Genomic DNA, 17,782 nt, shown 5'->3' with positions numbered 1-17,782 from the left:
GTCCATGGCATTGTTTACACTAGTGGTCTAACCCTCCCCCACCTTTTCTATCCATCCCCCAACTCACTCACTATCCCACTCTTTCAAACAGCTGATTTCCAAGAAAGAAAGGGATAATTCGGAAGACATGTTTAGCAGATGATATAGAGAAGAGCGATGGAATATATCACATAGCAGCTGGTTTAATCTCTCTTGGCACTTTTCATTTTTAGCATTGGGTATGATATATGGCTAGCTTGTTAGCAATTTAGCTAGCTGACAACCCCGGTTAACGCAGCTAGCGATGCAAAACTGACTTTCGTTGTGTAAAATCAAATAGGATTTCCTCGCGCTGCGAACAACGTTTGCTGGTTTGTTTTTCGTTCATTTTCCTGGAACCGTTTCGTCTACTGAAAGTGCTTTTGCTCAAAGCAAATATATATGTCACGATAGTCTACTAGCTAAATACCGGCTATCTGTAAGGGGCATGGAACAGCTGGTTAGCAATCGGACTGATGCCAGCTAGCTAACGTTCTACGAATCTTAATGTCATTGACCGACATCTGAAGTGGATGAAATGGGCGTTTGCTACCTCTATTTAGCTACCTCTGCAACACAGTGCAACTGGTTAGCTATATAATAAGCTAGTGTAATTACTCAGCTAACTATATGCAAACACAGGTGTGTCTACTTTAAGGTTTAGCTAGCTAGTTCGTTAGTTAACTTCAACCAGACAAAGGTAGCTACAGTAGCTAGCTGAGCCCGGGCAATAAACTAATGTAGCGTGAGCTGGTAGCCAGGTAATGTAACATAGCATTGTTAGCTAAGGGGAGACTTCTTTCTCGTCGTAAAATTAGGCCACAAAATGTATTGACAGTGACAGGCATTGTTTTCCCCAACCAGGCTTGCATTGATTATGTGATCACTGGCCAATTAGATAGCGTTTGTGTCTATATAACGTTAGCTCAGGAACACGCACTGCTAATTATACTTTAGTTTTTTTGTCGTGACCTACCTACCTCACTGAAGCCAATACTGGTGATTCCACGACGAGTCTAATAGCAAGCTTAACAGCACTGCTCCTGTTATTATATAGCTATCAAGATAGCTGCCAACCATATCAGACATTGTTTACATTTTCCGTTGCATGTTCTACAAGCAAGAAACATAGTCACAATCATGCCTGCATAGAACATTGAAGTGAAGCTCTCGGATCATGTATATGTAATGTATGCAACGTTCAAAGTGAGTACAGTATTAGACATGGCTCCCAAATTAATTCTTCTGATAGGGGTTTGAATTAGAATGGCATTCCATGGTACAGGCCGGCAGCAGACAGTATGTGGTAACCTGTTCCCCGGATCTGAGTTAGGCCATAAGTATTTTTGCGTCAACACCTCAACTGGAGCCACTTCCACGGGCCTCAGTGCAACACCGAGTCTAACTGGACCCACTGCCCCAGCGGGGACGCCACGACATCCAACATCTCTTGGGGGAAGCATAGGCGGCGGGGCCGCTGTACCACAGCCTCATAGTAGTCCTGCCAGTGAAGTACCAAGCCCTGCTGAGATGGAGCCTGATCGACCTATCGGTTATGGCGCATTTGGTGTGGTCTGGTAAGTTGTGCCATTTCAAATGAGAATTAAGACTGATTTCCATGTGAGTTTTTGCATGGTGTTTTTCCTTTCCAAAAAAAGGGTGTGTATCTGACAAGGGAATGAGATAGACATACTGTGCACGTGCACTCCCCATTGTTGACCAGTGCTAACAGATGCCCCTCTTCATATTGCTCCTGCAGGTCAGTGACAGACCCTCGTGACGGGCGTAAGGTAGCCCTGAAGAAGATGCCCAATGTCTTCCAGAACCTAGTCTCCTGTAAGAGGGTCTTCAGAGAGCTGAGGATGCTCTGCTTCTTCAAACACGACAATGTAAGAATGGATAGCGATACATCTATACACAGGACTGCACAACACACATAGGCAGCGTCCTAAATGGCACCCTATTTCCTATACACTGGTAAAAAGAAATAGTGGACTTGCTATAGGAAAAAGGTGCCATTTGAGACATTTTCATACAGTATTGCATCCATAACATAAGACATAGCGATGCGTCTTCACACTGCTCATTGATATGTTTTCATACAGAGGCTAGCTTTACAAATATCACTGTGAAGTTAGAGGTTTGTTATAGTTTAGACACTTAAGGACAAGAAGTGCCATAACAAACGTTGGCTGTGAACGGTAGATCACTTGCTGAGTGTTGATGAATGGTGGCGATGTATAATCGTCAGAAAATGAACACGAAATGACGGCCAATGTTCTGTGGTCAAAGGCGATAGGATGGCCACTCACTGCTTTTAACCATTCGTCTGTCTGTTTTGTCCTTTAGATCTCTAATCATTAAAACAACGAGAAGGGTGATGATGATGATGTGTGTTTACAGGTGTTGTCAGCGCTGGACATTCTGCAGCCTCCACAGATGGACTGCTTCGAGGAAATGTATCCTTCACACGCACATTCATGTGCACACACACACTTGCACACATGACTGTTATGTGTCAGCCATTGTTCACTCCTGCACTTCCTCTCTCTATTATCATGTCCTCCTCCTTTCAAAACAGTCTGAATCTACATAGTACAATCTAAATCAAGATAAACCTCAACAGAGATGATACCATTAGTGATAGTCTTGTGTTATGATAGATACATTTAACTTTAATATAGATAGATGTAGTATTACGCTTTCTTCTATGTGGTCCATCCACATCCTATAGGCTTCTGTTTCCTTGACCGTGGGCCATGCCTGACTGTAGCTATGTGATCACTGAGCTGATGCAGAGTGACCTCCACAAAGTCATTGTGTCTCCCCAGCCCCTCACCACCGACCACATCAAGGTGTTCCTCTACCAGATCCTCAGAGGTGAGTGGGACGGCGGAGGAGTAGGGAAAGGGGCAAAGTTGAAGGTTGAAATGGAGTTGGAAGTCAAAGTTAAAGGTTGACTCCTGAGCCCCAAAACAAGCCATTTGTGAGTTTGCCTCCTAGCCTTTCTGGGTTTGCAGGTTTAAAGGAGCCAGCTTGTTTCATGTGATGGAGCCATATTGATGGATTCATGTTGTCATTGACTGCAAACACTGAAGGGGAATTGGCTCGGGGCTGTATTTGAACCGTTATGAGTAACAGCGATTCTCCTCCTCTCAGGGCTGAAGTACCTGCATTCTGCTGGCATCCTGCACAGGGACATCAAACCTGGGAACCTGTTAGTCAACAGTAACTGCCTGCTCAAGGTAACTGTGTGTGTGTACATGTTTGTTTTGGCGTGTGTCCGCATGCATGAATGTGTGAATCTGTGTGAACTTCCTCAAAAGACATGACAAGAAAGCATTATGCTGGCCAAGAAGAAAATAACTTAGTAGAGGTCAATATGGGCTGAAGAATTTCATCTATACACATTTTGACAAACATACACGTATATTATGCTGTAATTACACTCGTCAACCTACACTGATTATACCAAACATTACAAACACCTTCCTAATATTGAGTTGCACCCCCCCCCCCCCCACACCTGTTGCCCCCCAGAACAGCCTCAATTCATTGGGGCATGGAATCTACAAGGTATCGAAAGCGTTCCACAGGGATGCTGGCCCGTGTTGACTCCAGTGCTTCCCACAGTTGTGTCAAGTTGGCTGGATGTCCTTTGGGTGGTCGACCATTCTTGATACACATGGGAAACTGTTGTTAGGTTCTAAATGAACCTATTAAAACTCATGGACGATTAGTAAAGCTTAGACCAAGTTTATTCACCCATTTGGTCATACAGCTGCATAAGACAAAAGCATATTTCCACCAGTGGTAGTATATATACCCTAATTTGGATGGAGTCTCCTCCTTCTCTCTAAACATTACATATTTATTGCTAGACAGGAAGTTAAGTGATACGGGCAATAAACTGTTCCTTCTCCCTTAATGTGACCTGACCTCGACCCCCTTCCTCACTAATCCACCGCTCTCCACCCAGTCTTCCATCCACTCAGTACATTCCAAGCTTAATTGCATCCACCATATACATTCCTCCTACAGATAACCATTAACTTCTAGTGTAGACCCTAGACTATGGCACCCCTCATGTCTCTAGTATAACTGATGATTAACTATATTTCAAGTTTAGAAATCCGAACCCATCACTGTTGAGCGTGAAAAAACCCAGCATCGTTGCAGTTCTTGACACAGTGAAACTGGTGCACCTGGCCCCTACTACCATACTCTGTTCAAAGGCACTTAAATCTTTTGTCTTGCCCATTTTTCAGCCTCTGAATGGCACACATACACAATCCATGTCTCAATTGTCTCAAGGCTTAAAAATGCCCTCCATCTACACTGATTGAAGTGGATTTAACAAGTGACATCAAAAGGGTAGCTTTCACCTGGTCAGTCTGTCATGGAAAGAGCAGGTGTTCTTAATGTTTTGTATACTCAGTGTTATCATGTAACTCACCTCTTTCTTTCTCCCTCTTCCCTCTCCTTCTCTCTCTCTCTCAGATCTGTGACTTTGGGCTGGCACGTGTGGAGGAGCCGGACCCGTCTCGTCACATGACCCAGGAGGTGGTGACTCAGTACTACCGGGCTCCTGAGGTGCTGATGGGCAGCCGCCATTACGGCTCTGCCATAGATGTCTGGTCGGTGGGCTGCATCTTTGCTGAACTACTGGGTCGACGCATCCTGTTCCAGGCCCAGAGCCCCATACAACAGGTAGAGGGTAGGGCTGTTGCAGTGACCGTATTACCGTCACACCGGCGGTCACAAGTCATGAAGGCAGTCAAATTCCACGGTCACGGTAATTAGGCTCCTCCATGCTCTGATGCTGCTGGTCATTAGTAGCCTACCAAACTTGCTAACTGACTGGTACTCAGCACTCTATCGTCCCTCTAATCACTCTGACATCAATGCAAATGTAATCAAAAATCAAATCAAACATTTCATGAGAGCCCATGAGCTTATGTTGCGAAACATTTCTATAGGCTATGCAATTGCGCAATAAAACAGGGTGTTGGTCTCTATTAAAAAGAGGAGGATCCCATCAGCTTTCTATAGGCTAGGCCTTCTATTTATTTCTCAACTTTCCTAATATGAAGCACATTGCTTATCTTTGCAACGGGAGTATAGCCTGGCTGGCGTGAAAATGAACCACGGGAAAAGCGTCCTCCATTTGCTATTTAAATGCATAGATGACATGTATTTTTCCCCCTGCCCCTGTTTCGATACAGGTGCATGATGACGTTTCATCCTAAATCAAAACAAATTTCACACATACAGTACCAGTCAACAGGTTGCACACACCTACTGTGATAGAACATTTTCATATTCACCTGATTTGTTTGATATTAATAGTTAATGATTAAATACATAACTAATAGTAAGACACTTCTCTCTCTTCATTCTGAGTGAACTGAGAGGAGTCTTTTGAAGCTTGGGCTGGCAACTGATTAAGTGATGTCTAGGTAAAAACCTACAGCTGGCATTCCATAGATAAGATGTGGTGGGTGTAGCAGAGATAAAGAGAGCCTGGAGGAACAGAACAAAACCCTCATTGTCTCATCATCCTGGCATCTGGGAAACTTAGCCTGGAGGGTTAGAACAACAACCATGCAGATGACCACAGGATGAACCCAAAGTAGCTTATGGTGCCCCCACTCTGCATGGGAGGGGTTGGAACCAGCCTGACTAAGCATTGTTTTAGGTCCTATATAAAATCTGTTTTTTTCATTATCAGTTAAGCACTCGGCAACACACTTCAGAGCGTGGGGTCGTTGGTTTCATTACTGCAATAATTAATTGATATTAAATAAAGATGGTTGTTTGGAGAAATTACCAAGTCTATCTCAGTACTGAATTTCCACTACATTTTTGGCGACGAGGATAGGATCGGCAACTTCACCTGTTGATCGCTCCTACTCATTCAAGGTTTTTTAAAAAAAAAACTATTTTCTACATTGTAGAATAATAGTGAAGACATCAACTATGAAATAACACACATTGAATCGTGTAGTAACCAAATAAGTGTTAAACAAATCAAAATAGATTTTCTATTTTAGATTCTTCAATGTAGCCACCCTTTGCCTTGATGACAGCTTTGCATACTCTTGGCATTCTCTCAACCAGCTTCACCTGGAATGCTTTTCCAAAAGTCTTGAAGGAGTTCCCACATGTGCTGAGCACTCGTTGGCTGCTTTTTCTTCACTCTGCGGTCCAACTCATCCCAGAGCATCTCAGTTCAGTTGAAGTTGGGTGATTGTGGAAGCCAGGTCATCTGATGCAGCACTCTCCTCCTTGGTCAAATAGCCCTTACATAGCCTGGAGGTGTGGGTCATTGTCCTGTTGAAAAACAAATGAGTCCCACTAAGCGCAAACCAGATGGGATGGTGTATCGCTGAAGAATGCTGTGGTAGCCATGCTGGTTAAGTGTGCCTTGAATTCTAAATAAATCATTGACAGTGTCACCAGCAAAGCACCATCACACCTCCATGCTTCATGGTGGGAACTACATAAGCGGAGATAATCCGTTCACCTACTCTGCGTCTCACAAAGACACGGCGGTTGGAAGCAAAAATCGCAAATTTGGACTCATCAGACCAAAGGACAGATTTCCACCGGTCTAATGTCCATTGCTCGTGTTTCTTGGCCCAAGCAAGTCTCTTTTTCTTATTGGTGTCCTTTAGTAGTGGTTTCTTTGCAGCAATTTGACCATGAAGGCCTGATTCAAGCAGTCTCCTCTGAACAGTTGATGTTGAGATGTCTGTTACTTGAACTGTGAAGCATTTATTTGTGCTGCAATCTGTGGTTCAGTTAACTCTAATGAACTTATCCTCTGCCGCAGAGCTAACTCTGGGTCTTCCTTTCCTGTGACGGTCCACATGAGAGCCAGTTTCATCATAGCGCTTGACGGTATTTGCGACTGCACTTGAAGAAACGTTCAAAGTTCTTGACATTTTCCAGATTGACTGACCTTCATGTCTTAAAGTAATGACTACTGTACCTCCATGAAGCTGGTTGAGTGAATGCCAAGAGTGTGCAAAGCTGTCATCTAGGCAAAGGGTGGCTACTTTGAAGAATCTTATACATCTAAATATATTTAGATTTGTTAAACACTTTTTTGGTTACTACATGATTCCATATGTGTTATTTCATAGTTTTGATGTCTTCACTATTATTCTACAATGTAGAAAATAGTAAAAATAAAGAAAAACCCTGGAATGAGTAGGTGTTCTACCTTTTGACTGTTACTGTATATTATTTAGTATATGTAAAGACAATATTTAATGAAGAATAGTCTGATGGGTGACAATATTAGCCTATCACTTGTGAATTATATATTATCACTGATGCCCCGCGTAAGGCAAGAAATAATGCCTTTTTTTTTTAGGTTTTTACGAATGATAGTTGCACACCTCATGTAGCCTAGCCCATAGGCCTTTATGTTTTGAGGTTTGCATCACAACTAAAGTGGCAAAATATCTTCTTACAAGGGGTGAAGAGCCTAACTGGCATACATGAAAGCATTACATGCATAATTGCATTTGCGGTCACTTGATAATGGTGTTCAAATCAAATGTATTTGTCACATACACGTGTTTAGCAGATGTTACTGCGGGTCTAGCTTGTGCTTCTAGTTCCAACAGTGCAGCAATAACTAACAAGTAATATCTAACAATTTCACAACAAATACCTAATACACACAAATCTAAGTAAAGGAATGGAATTAAGAATGTATAAATATATGGATGAGCAATTGTAACAGTGTAGGTTCCGTCCCTCTCTTCGCCCCAACCTGGGCTCGAACCAGGGACCCTTGCACACATCAACAACTGACACCCCACGAAGCATCGTTACCCATCGCGCCACAAAAGCCGCGGCCCTTGCAACGCAAGGGGCAACCCTACTTCAAGTCTCAGAGCGAGTGACGTCACCGATTGAAACGCTATTAGCGCGCACCACCGCTAACTAACTAGCCATTTCACATCGGTTACACTCACCCCCCCCTTTGACCTCCTCCTTTTCCGCAGCAACCAATGATCCGGGTCAACAGCATCAATGTAACAGTGTAGGTTCCGTCCCTCTCTTCGCCCCAACCTGGGCTCGAACCAGGGACCCTTGCACACATCAACAACTGACACCCCACGAAGCATCGTTACCCATCGCGCCACAAAAGCCGCGGCCCTTGCAACGCAAGGGGCAACCCTACTTCAAGTCTCAGAGCGAGTGACGTCACCGATTGAACCGCTATTAGCGCGCACCACCGCTAACTAACTAGCCATTTCACATCGGTTACACTCACCCCCCCTTTGACCTCCTCCTTTTCCGCAGCAACCAATGATCCGGGTCAACAGCATCAATGTAACAGTGTAGGTTCCGTCCCTCTCTTCGCCCCAACCTGGGCTCGAACCAGGGACCCTTGCACACATCAACAACTGACACCCCACGAAGCATCGTTACCCATCGCGCCACAAAAGCCGCGGCCCTTGCAACGCAAGGGGCAACCCTACTTCAAGTCTCAGAGCGAGTGACGTCACCGATTGAAACGCTATTAGCGCGAACCACCGCTAACTAACTAGCCATTTCACATCGGTTACACTATGTCAGAGCGGCATAGACTAAGATACAGTAGATAGTATAGAATACAGTATATACATATGAGTTGAGTAATGCAAGATATGTAAACATTATTAAAATGACTAGTGTTCCATTTTTTTGAAGTGGCCAATGATTTAAATTCTGTGTATGTTGGCAGCAGCCTATCTGTGCTAGTGATGGCTATTTAACAGTCTGATGGCCTTGAGATAGAAGCTGTTTTTTAGTCTCTAGTTTTCCCGCTAATGGAACATTCACTCTTATAACCTACTGCCGTGTGCGTATTGCTGCGCTTATAATGTGAAGAAATAACCAAATAGTTTATCAACATTTTAAGCTAAACACTCTGATCTGTTGCGTCAGCCACATTGCGTACATTTTTGGGGGGGGAATATGTATTTCTCACATAGAATAAGATATTTTGCTGTTCATAAGGCCTACTCATCTTGTTTGCTGACTAAGTAAATGTGGACAGTTCTTCCAATATTTTCAATATGCACCTCGGAATTGGATAAGAACTTGCGCAGTTGCGTCCCCAATGTGTCTGTCTTCACTTGTAGCCTGTGATGGAGAGCCATGTGAGTGAGAGTTGCTTCGGAGCAAGCAGCACTCAGGGAAAAGGGCACAACGCAGCACTCTGGGCCAAGGGCACATCGGCCACTGGCCAGCAAAAGGCATGGATTTTTTTAGGGTGCATTACGGCCACACAAAGGGGATGCCGCTATGAAATTCGAGGCATTATTAAGTGCTTGTAAAATTGTGAATGAGAGACTGATGAAGTGTTTATAGCCTGCGCAAAAAAAAGTAGAGCTCATGCCTTTCAAGTTACTTTTTAAAAATCACCATTAGTCGCATCATGCAGCCTTATAATGTATTAAAAATCAAAATATATAGCCCAACGTTTGTAGAACAACTAAAGTTACATTAATAACTACAAATGAAACTTATAGGAGCCCCTGTTTCTTTGTTAACCGCTCAACACAGAATAGCCGCATGTGCACACTCCCTCAAATCTTTTGGAGAAAATATCCTTTCTATTTTATTCAGCTTTGTTCAATTGTATTCTTCATAATATAAAATAATGCCATGAAATTCTGAGTAAATCTTGTCTGCTAAATTAACTAGTGTAGCCCACAGCCATTTGGCAAAGCCAGATCAGGACCTAACATAAGGACAACTCAGAGTATGTTATTCTGTTCTCCTGAAATAGACTACATTTTCTTCATATCATGCTTCTTTAGACCTGTCTAAAATAAATAATTGATTTATTGTCAAGGTGTAGGCTATATTACATGGATTTATTAAACTTTTTGAAATGTGGATGTTCCAAAGGTCTGCATCAGTGGCTTGTAGGCTGTGTGTGGAAGCCAGGAGATGCTAAATGTGTTTGTTAATTAACGGTCAATTACCGTGAGACCGACAGTTATTTGCTTGACAATCACCTACTGACGAAATTGTGTGCCCACCACAGCTCTCGTAGAGGGGTGGGAGGCACAGAACCCTATTCAACAGGTTGGGAGGGAGGAAATAGGGAAAGCCATCTGAAGGTGTAATCTGTCTGGGCAATAATTGTAACTTTTGTCTATCAATTATTAATCAAATGCATAATTTTTTTGTTGTTGGTTTGTTGTCAAATTAAATCTCCTCACTCTCTATATTCTCTCTCTCTCTCTCCCTCTACCCCTCAGTTGGATCTGATCACTGATCTGCTGGGTACCCCTCCTCTCTCTGCCATGGCATCTGCCTGTGAGGGGGCCAGAGCTCACATCCTGAGAGGACCTCACAAACCGGTACTTCCTCCTCACTGAACCTATGAACTACTCACTGACTGATCAGAACTTCCTTTGTATTACTATGAGACACATGTGGTCAAATATTGTCCCCCTTGCACTATACAAACGGAAATACCTTACTTCCAACTAGGGTTGTTACGGTAACGGTTTTACCACCACACCTGCGTCCCGAGTCATGACCGCAATCAAATTCCATGTGACCGTTTAGTCACGGTAACTAGGCTTCTCCAAAACTGCGCTCTGATGCCGCTGATGGTCATTAGTATCCCACCAAACTTGCTAACTGCCAGTCACTAATGACCTGGTACTTATTGCCCCTCTAATCACTCTGACATCAATGCAAATGCAATCGAAAATCAAATTGAACACATCATGAGAGCCCATGAACACTTCTATATGCTATGCATTTGTGTGAGAAAATAAGAGTTTTGAAGGTCTCTATTAAAAACGAGGAGGGAGGATCCCATCCGATTTCTCTAGGCTAGGTCTACTATTTATTTCTCAACTTTCTTAATATTAAGCACATTGCTTCACTTTTACAACAGGAGCAGCCTGGCTGGTATGAAAATGAACCGCAGGAAAAGTGTCCTCAATTTGCTATTTGTGTATATGATGACATGTATTATTGATTTTTTTCCCTGCTCATTTCTTAAAATTAAGCACATAAATCCGCTTTACAAGCAGTGTAGCCTACCAGGCATACATAGACAGCGCGTGAGTTAAGTTTGGGGAAGATCATTTTCCCCATAAAAAATGCGCCTTTATAATAAAAACATTACATGCATAATCGCATTTGCTGACTTATGTAAGAGCCTACTTACTATTCGTAGTGTGATGAATAGGTTGGATAGTCATAATATAACTCAATCAGTGTTAGCAAAAAAGAACGTTCAATGCGTGGCTGAGTGCGTCTAACCTAGAGTAGGTCTAGTTTACCAGCTTTATCAGATATGTTTCTTCTTTCGTTGCCTTTTTTCCCCGCGGTTGTATTTTTAAATTGCGATATGCCTGGCTTGGTCTCCCCACTTTTCACAGTCCGTCGCAACTCAACAATGAATCTGCCCATATTGCGCAAGCTGTCTTTCCTTCCGACTGTAGGCAATGCGATTTAAAACAATCCACAACTTATTTTTTTTTAAAGAAGCTAATGATCTTCCGTGGCTAAATCATGCTTTAGTATTCTATTTTGAATTATTTTATTTATTTCTCCTATATAATTAATTTTGGCAATTTAATTCAATTTACTTTCGGGAAAGCTTCCCCTAGCCTAATGGACACGCCGTATATGCTTGCATATTAAAAAACGTAACCGCCGTTTGCTATTCGAGTGCAGGCTACGTATTACTTTTTTTTTTGTGGGCTGTTCTAAATCAAAAATAATTCCGCACATACACTATATATGCAAAAGTATGTGGACACCCTTTCAAATTAGTGAATTTGGCTATTTCAGCCACCTGTTGCTGATAGGTGTATAAAATCAAGCACACAGCCATGCAATCTCCATAGTTAAACATTGGCAATAGAATGGCCTTACTGAAGTGTTGAGTGACTTTCAACGTGGCACCTTCAGGATGCCACCTTGCCATCTAGTCAGTTCGTAAAATGTCTGCCCTACCAGAGCTGCCTCAGTCAACTGTAAATGCTGTTATTGTAAAGTGGAAATGTCTAGGAGCAACAACGGCTCAGCCGCGAAGTGGTTGGCTACACAAGCTCACAGAACTGGACTGCCTAGTGCTGAAGCGTGTAAAAATCATTTGTCCTCGGTTGCAACACTCACTACCAAGTTCCAAACTCTGGAAGCAACGTCAGCACAAGAACTGTTCTTCGGGAGCTTAATGAAATGGGTTTCCATGGCCAAGCAGCCGCACACAAGCCTAAAATCACCAATGCCAAGCGTCGGCTGGAGTGACTGCCATTGGACTCTGGAACAGTGGAAATGCGTACTCTGGAGTGATGAATCACGCTTCACCATCTGGCAGTCGGACGGACGAATCTAACGCTACAGCATACAATGACATTCTTGAAGATTCTGTGCTTCCAACTTTGTGGCAACAGTTTAGGAGAAGGCCCTTTCCTGTTTCAGCATGACAATGCCCCCATGCACAAAGCGAGGTCCATACAGAAATGGTTTGTCGAGATCAGTGTGGAAGAACTTCAACCCCATCGAACACCTTTGGGATGAATTGGAACGCCGACTGCGAGCCAGGCCTAATCATCCAACATCCGTGCCCGACCTCACTAATGCTCTTGTGGCTGAATGGAAGCAAGTCCCACCAGCAATGTTCCAACATCTAGTGGAAAGCCATCCCAGAAGAGTTGAGGCTGTTAGAGCAGCAAAGGGGGGACCAACTCAATATTAATGCCCCTGGTTTTGGAATGAGATGTTCGACGAACAGGTGTCCACATACTTTTGGTCTTGTAGTGTATATTGTATATTGCCATATGTAAAGACCAGATTTAAATGAAGAATAGTTTGATGGGTCAGAATATTATCAAGTGCTTGTCAAATTGTGAATGAGAGAATGCAGCCTGCAAGGAGAAGAGCTCATGTCTTTCATGTGACTTTTTTAAGTCATTTGTCTCATCATGCAGCCTTAAGCTATATGTTTAGATTTTTAATGCATTCTAAGTTTGTATCACAACTAAAGTTGCAAAAAGAACTACAAATGAAACATATAGGAGCCCCTGTTTCTTTGTTAACCGCTCAACACTGAATAGCTTACATGTTTCACTTCCTCTGAAATCGTTTGGTGGAAAATATGCTTTCTATTTTATTCAGCTATGTTCAATTGTATTCTTCATACTATAAAAGAATGCCACGGAATTCTAAGCAAATCCTGTCTGCTAAATTAACTAGTGTAGTTCACAGCCATATGGCATAGCCAGATCAGGACCTAACATAAGGACAACTCAGAATATGCTATTCTGTTTTTCTGAAATAGCCTACATTTTCTTCATCATGTTTCTTTAGACCTGTCTAAAATAAATAATGGATTTATTGGGATGGTGTATGCTATATAAAATTAATTTCTTATAGTTTTTATACTTGGATTGTAGGCTATGCATAGAAAATTGACACTATTTTGGCACCCTTGCACGATTCTCTCTTTCTTAAAAAATTTTTTTTGGGGGGTATTAAACACAAACACACGTTTGGCATTTCCTGCCAAACGTGTTTGTGTTAAGGTTAATACCCCCCCCCCCCCCAAAAATATATATTTTTGAAGAAATAGAGAATCGTGCAAGGGTGCCAAAATATTACTGCTCATGGCCCTGTTTCCCAAAAGCATCTTGGAAGACTAAGTTAATTGGTGAACTTAGCCTTAAGATGCTTTTGTGAAACTGGGCCCAGATATTATCTAATCTATACCCCACCCACAATCCTTATTTAAAACCAGGTGCAGCAGTTCATGATGTAAAATCTCTCCCCCTCCCTTCCCCCTCAGCCGTCGCTGTCTGTGTTATATATGCTGTCGGACGGGGCGACCCACGAGGCCGTGCACCTGTTGTGTCGTATGCTGGTGTTTGATCCGGTGAGTACAGACAGAAGTCTATTGTCACACAATTGGCTACCTCTCTGATAGGGAAGTTTTAACTTTAAGCAACAAAAGCTGAAAATGTAGCTAGCAACCTCCTGAGAAGGAAAAGCTAGCTACAGTAAGGGAGAAAATACAAGATTAGAGAGGGACCAACTTTCTTTCCATGTGTGTGACTCAGGCCAAACGGATCTCGGGCAGCGACGCCCTCTCCCACCCCTACCTGGACGAGGGCCGTCTGCGCTACCACACGTGCATGTGTCAGTGCTGCTACTCGGTGCCCAGTGGGCGTGTGTACACGCGGGACTTTGAACCGCCCGCCGACCGCAACTTCAGCCACAGCTACGATAACAGCCTGCTCTCTGTCTGGCAGGGCAAAGGTAGGAGCTATCTGGTGCTCTTCCCTCTACTCCTCTTTCTCTTCAATTCTCTTCTCTTTGACTTTTTTCCAACCCAGCTTGTTATTGAAATTGATGGCCTGTTGCGATCTCGTTCTCGCAATCTCTCCTCTCTCTCTCGCTCTATCAGAGCTCATCCATCGCTTCATAACAGAGCACCAGCAGGGGAAACGAGTGCCGCTGTGCATCAACCCCCAGAGTGCCGCCTTCAAGACCTTCATCAGGTGAGGAACACCAAGGGAGGGATGAACACAACTAATATACATACAGCTTAAAATACTATTTTGCCATGCACTATCTACATCTCTCTTTCTTTGTTTATCTTTCTCGATCTCGCAGGTCTACTGCGTGGCATTCCTCCAAAGTCTCCAGGAAGGAGGAGAGATGAAGGGGAGTATCGTTCATGTTCAAGAACAATCATGGGAAATTCAGTTTGATAAAAAAGAACAAGACTTGCTTTGGTCAATATAATAGAGATAGGTTTGGGTTTCTCTGGATGGAGGGGAGGTGTGAATGAAACAGTACGCCAGCCTCTCAGAGAGAAGAACAGTGTCAGAGGAAATGCTCATTTTTTACTAAAGAGTACATTTCCCTTCAATGAAAACTACAGTTCCCAACTATGAAAACGACTATTGACACTGGTGAAGACTTGACTACACCAACGCTATAGGCATTTCCCCAATGCTGAAAACTAAAATGTGCTGCTGAATTTTAAAAAAGGAATAAAGAGGAAGAGTGGTAGAAGAGGGAAATTGGAAACATTTATTACTAGAAGAGTTGAAGTTGGTTGTGTTGTGCTCCAAATGTGGTTGAAGGTAGAGACAAAGGAATAACTGTTTAATTAATTTATGTTGAATAATTGTTCTGCTCTGTTAATTTTGAAGTCATTCCAGCCTCGTGCAATATGATAAAGTGTCTAAGCAACGTGCTCCTGGCGACACCATACTCTCTTACCTGTGCTCTCAGTGACTTAGTCATGTTAATGTTACATTGATGACCCTACCTTTATCATCGATTCCATAAAATTTGGTTTGATAGTTTCACTGGACCCATTCTCAATATCTTCGGTAAACTGGTTTTAGATCTGCGCTACAATGCAACCTCTGGCCTTGAGGTTCACTCCGTGCTACTTGTGAATCTTCCCTCCCAATCTGCCCTCGTCCATAAGATCAAACCATTTCCTAGACAACAAATTGACCGCATTCTTTGATTGGGTGGGGCCACGGCTTCTGAGGCAGATGGAGCCTCGCTCATGTTTTTAAAATCATATTATTTTATATTTTAATTTGTGTTTTTTTTAATTTTTTTAGCTTCTCTGTGAGTGGCGGTTCGAGCTAAAGCACGTGTTGTCCCCATGTACTGAGTAGTCAGCCCTTTCAGTATGTGTGTGTGTGTGTGTGCGCGAACTCACGTGTGTCTGTGTGTAGAGTTTAAGGGAAAGTGCAGTTTTCGGCTTCAATGATTTCATTACCTCAAAAAATGTTGGAGTCAAAAAGGGAACCCAGAGAGAGTCTACTGGGTAAAGTGTACATAGACCCAACTCAACTACTACGCACTGTAACGTGATGTCATTCCTTTGTACTAAATCACTGTCCTCCTTAACCTCTGTCGCTCCCTCTTGGAGAGAGGGATGGAGGATGAGGGACAGATGACAGGAAGAACAGCTTGTTGAAATGTATTGGTGAAATGCTGCTGTATTTTGTTTTTCCTTTATTGGTTTTTGGTTCATTTCCAGTTGAGTTCACGGCTCAGGTGTTCCATTGCAAAGACTGTGGACCCGACCACGCAAATACACACAGATATTATTCACCAATAACAGTGTGCCTCAACTCTTTTTTTTCTCCACAAAGAGGAACTGCAAAGCTCTGTGCGCTGAAGCTCTGACTGGAGCTAGTACTAACTAAAATAAGGCTCCTGAAGACGCTGTACTGTGCTAGTTGGCATTGCCATCATGGCAGTGGTCAGGCCCTTGTCCCGCCACCTGATGGTGCTATTGTGTGCTAAGTGTAGGCTAAGGGGTTGACGGGGGATTGCCAGAATGTTTCACTTAAACCTGCATGTCTGTATTTATGATATATAAAAATAAAAAAAAAGGAGGAGGCTTTTGGATTTGAATGCAGTGCAATGGGAGTTGTCGCCATGGACAAGCCTTCCTTGTGGTGATGTTAATTAATTAGATTTTAGGAAATATGATTCATATTTTTATGTTTTGTGATGTGATCCATTTAAAAAGTTATTTTTTGGTTTCACAACTTTGCTATTGTCTTTAGTAGAGAGCACAAGCAGGCTGAGTTTTAGAAGAGCTCACCAGGGTCCGTCTCTTTCCCTCACACACTCCTTTCTTCTCTCTATCCCCCTCACACTGTCGTCTCGTCTCTGTTCGCCTTTTATAGCAGGGTCATATTCATTAGGCACCAAAAAAATAAAACTGACTAAAACTGGGAGGGACTATTTGAACTTGTCCAATAAGAAACTTGTTGCAAAATGTTTTCCTACAGTGTGCACTAAGGAGTATGACCCAGCTAAAGCAATGGTTAAAGCAATGTATCAGAGAGAAGCACCGTTAGGGATTTTCTTTCAGATGTCCAGTTCTCTTCAGATCAGATCTATGATCCATCCCAAATGACACCCTATTCCCTTTGTAGTGCACTACTAATGAGGGTCTGGTCAAAAGTAGTGCACTATATAGGGAATAGGGTGCCATTTGGGATGCATCTACTGAAGGAAAAAGAAGCAGGTCTATATCCTTTGTTCATGAGCTCAATAGGCACTGGAGAGAAGACTACACCTGGGAATGTAGATGTTAGAAATGTTTCTGATGATAAGAAAAAAAGTGATACTTGTGTTTTTTGATTATTCTGAATATGAAACCGATGTTGAATACTGCTGTTTTGAAAATGTTAAAATTCTGTTGGTTGGTTTTTTTTTTTTGTCATGATGTTTAGGAAACGTTTTGGACTTGTGCTCCCAACAAATACTTGAATTTCTTAAAAAAAAACGACAAGAGTAAAGTAGTGAATGAATAAATGCATAGTCACTGGATAATATTCCTGTGTGGTGTCTGTCCGCTTATCAATGGGGAGGGGGTTAAATTGTACTGTATCAGGTTGTTGACTTAAGGGCTGCTGCCTCAAATTACAAGTTATTTTTGCCCCATACAATGTTTTTATTTTTTGGTTGTATACTTTTTCTTGTGTTCAGAAAGTTATATGTTCTCTTTCTATATGGCAATTTTCCAACATGTCTGATAACTCTGGTTATTATGCCTATTGCATTATATCCTATATATGATACTGAGATATAATCAGTTTATACATTTGACAAGTGTCTATCTTTCAGTAAAGTGTTACCCAATTTATCACACATTATTGTACAGGTTATCAGGTTGACCTGCAGAGGTTGTGCACATTAGATTGCTTTTATATGTTCTATCCAGGTGCTAAACATAATT

At 42.5% G+C, this 17,782-nt stretch overlaps 1 protein-coding gene across 1 annotated transcript; it reads left to right on the top strand.

Annotated features, from left to right (window-relative positions):
- The first annotated feature begins 30 nt into the window (after nucleotides 1-30).
- On the top strand, nucleotides 31-17,378 carry LOC106583944 (serine/threonine-protein kinase NLK2). Its single transcript, XM_014168646.2, has 11 exons — nucleotides 31-1,595; nucleotides 1,778-1,907; nucleotides 2,422-2,477; nucleotides 2,792-2,898; nucleotides 3,178-3,263; nucleotides 4,519-4,728; nucleotides 10,293-10,394; nucleotides 13,844-13,930; nucleotides 14,115-14,313; nucleotides 14,462-14,555; nucleotides 14,671-17,378. The coding sequence occupies exons 1-11, from the start codon at nucleotides 1,285-1,287 to the stop codon at nucleotides 14,717-14,719; spliced, it is 1,431 nt and encodes a 476-aa protein (XP_014024121.1). The 5' UTR covers nucleotides 31-1,284; the 3' UTR covers nucleotides 14,720-17,378.
- Nucleotides 17,379-17,782: the final 404 nt, after the last annotated feature.

This window comes from Salmo salar, chromosome ssa23 (genome assembly GCF_905237065.1).
Source record: "Salmo salar chromosome ssa23, Ssal_v3.1, whole genome shotgun sequence".
Lineage (NCBI taxonomy): Eukaryota > Metazoa > Chordata > Actinopteri > Salmoniformes > Salmonidae > Salmo > Salmo salar.
Note: the sequence above shows the minus strand (reverse complement) of the source record. Positions and strands in the feature narration are given on the sequence as shown.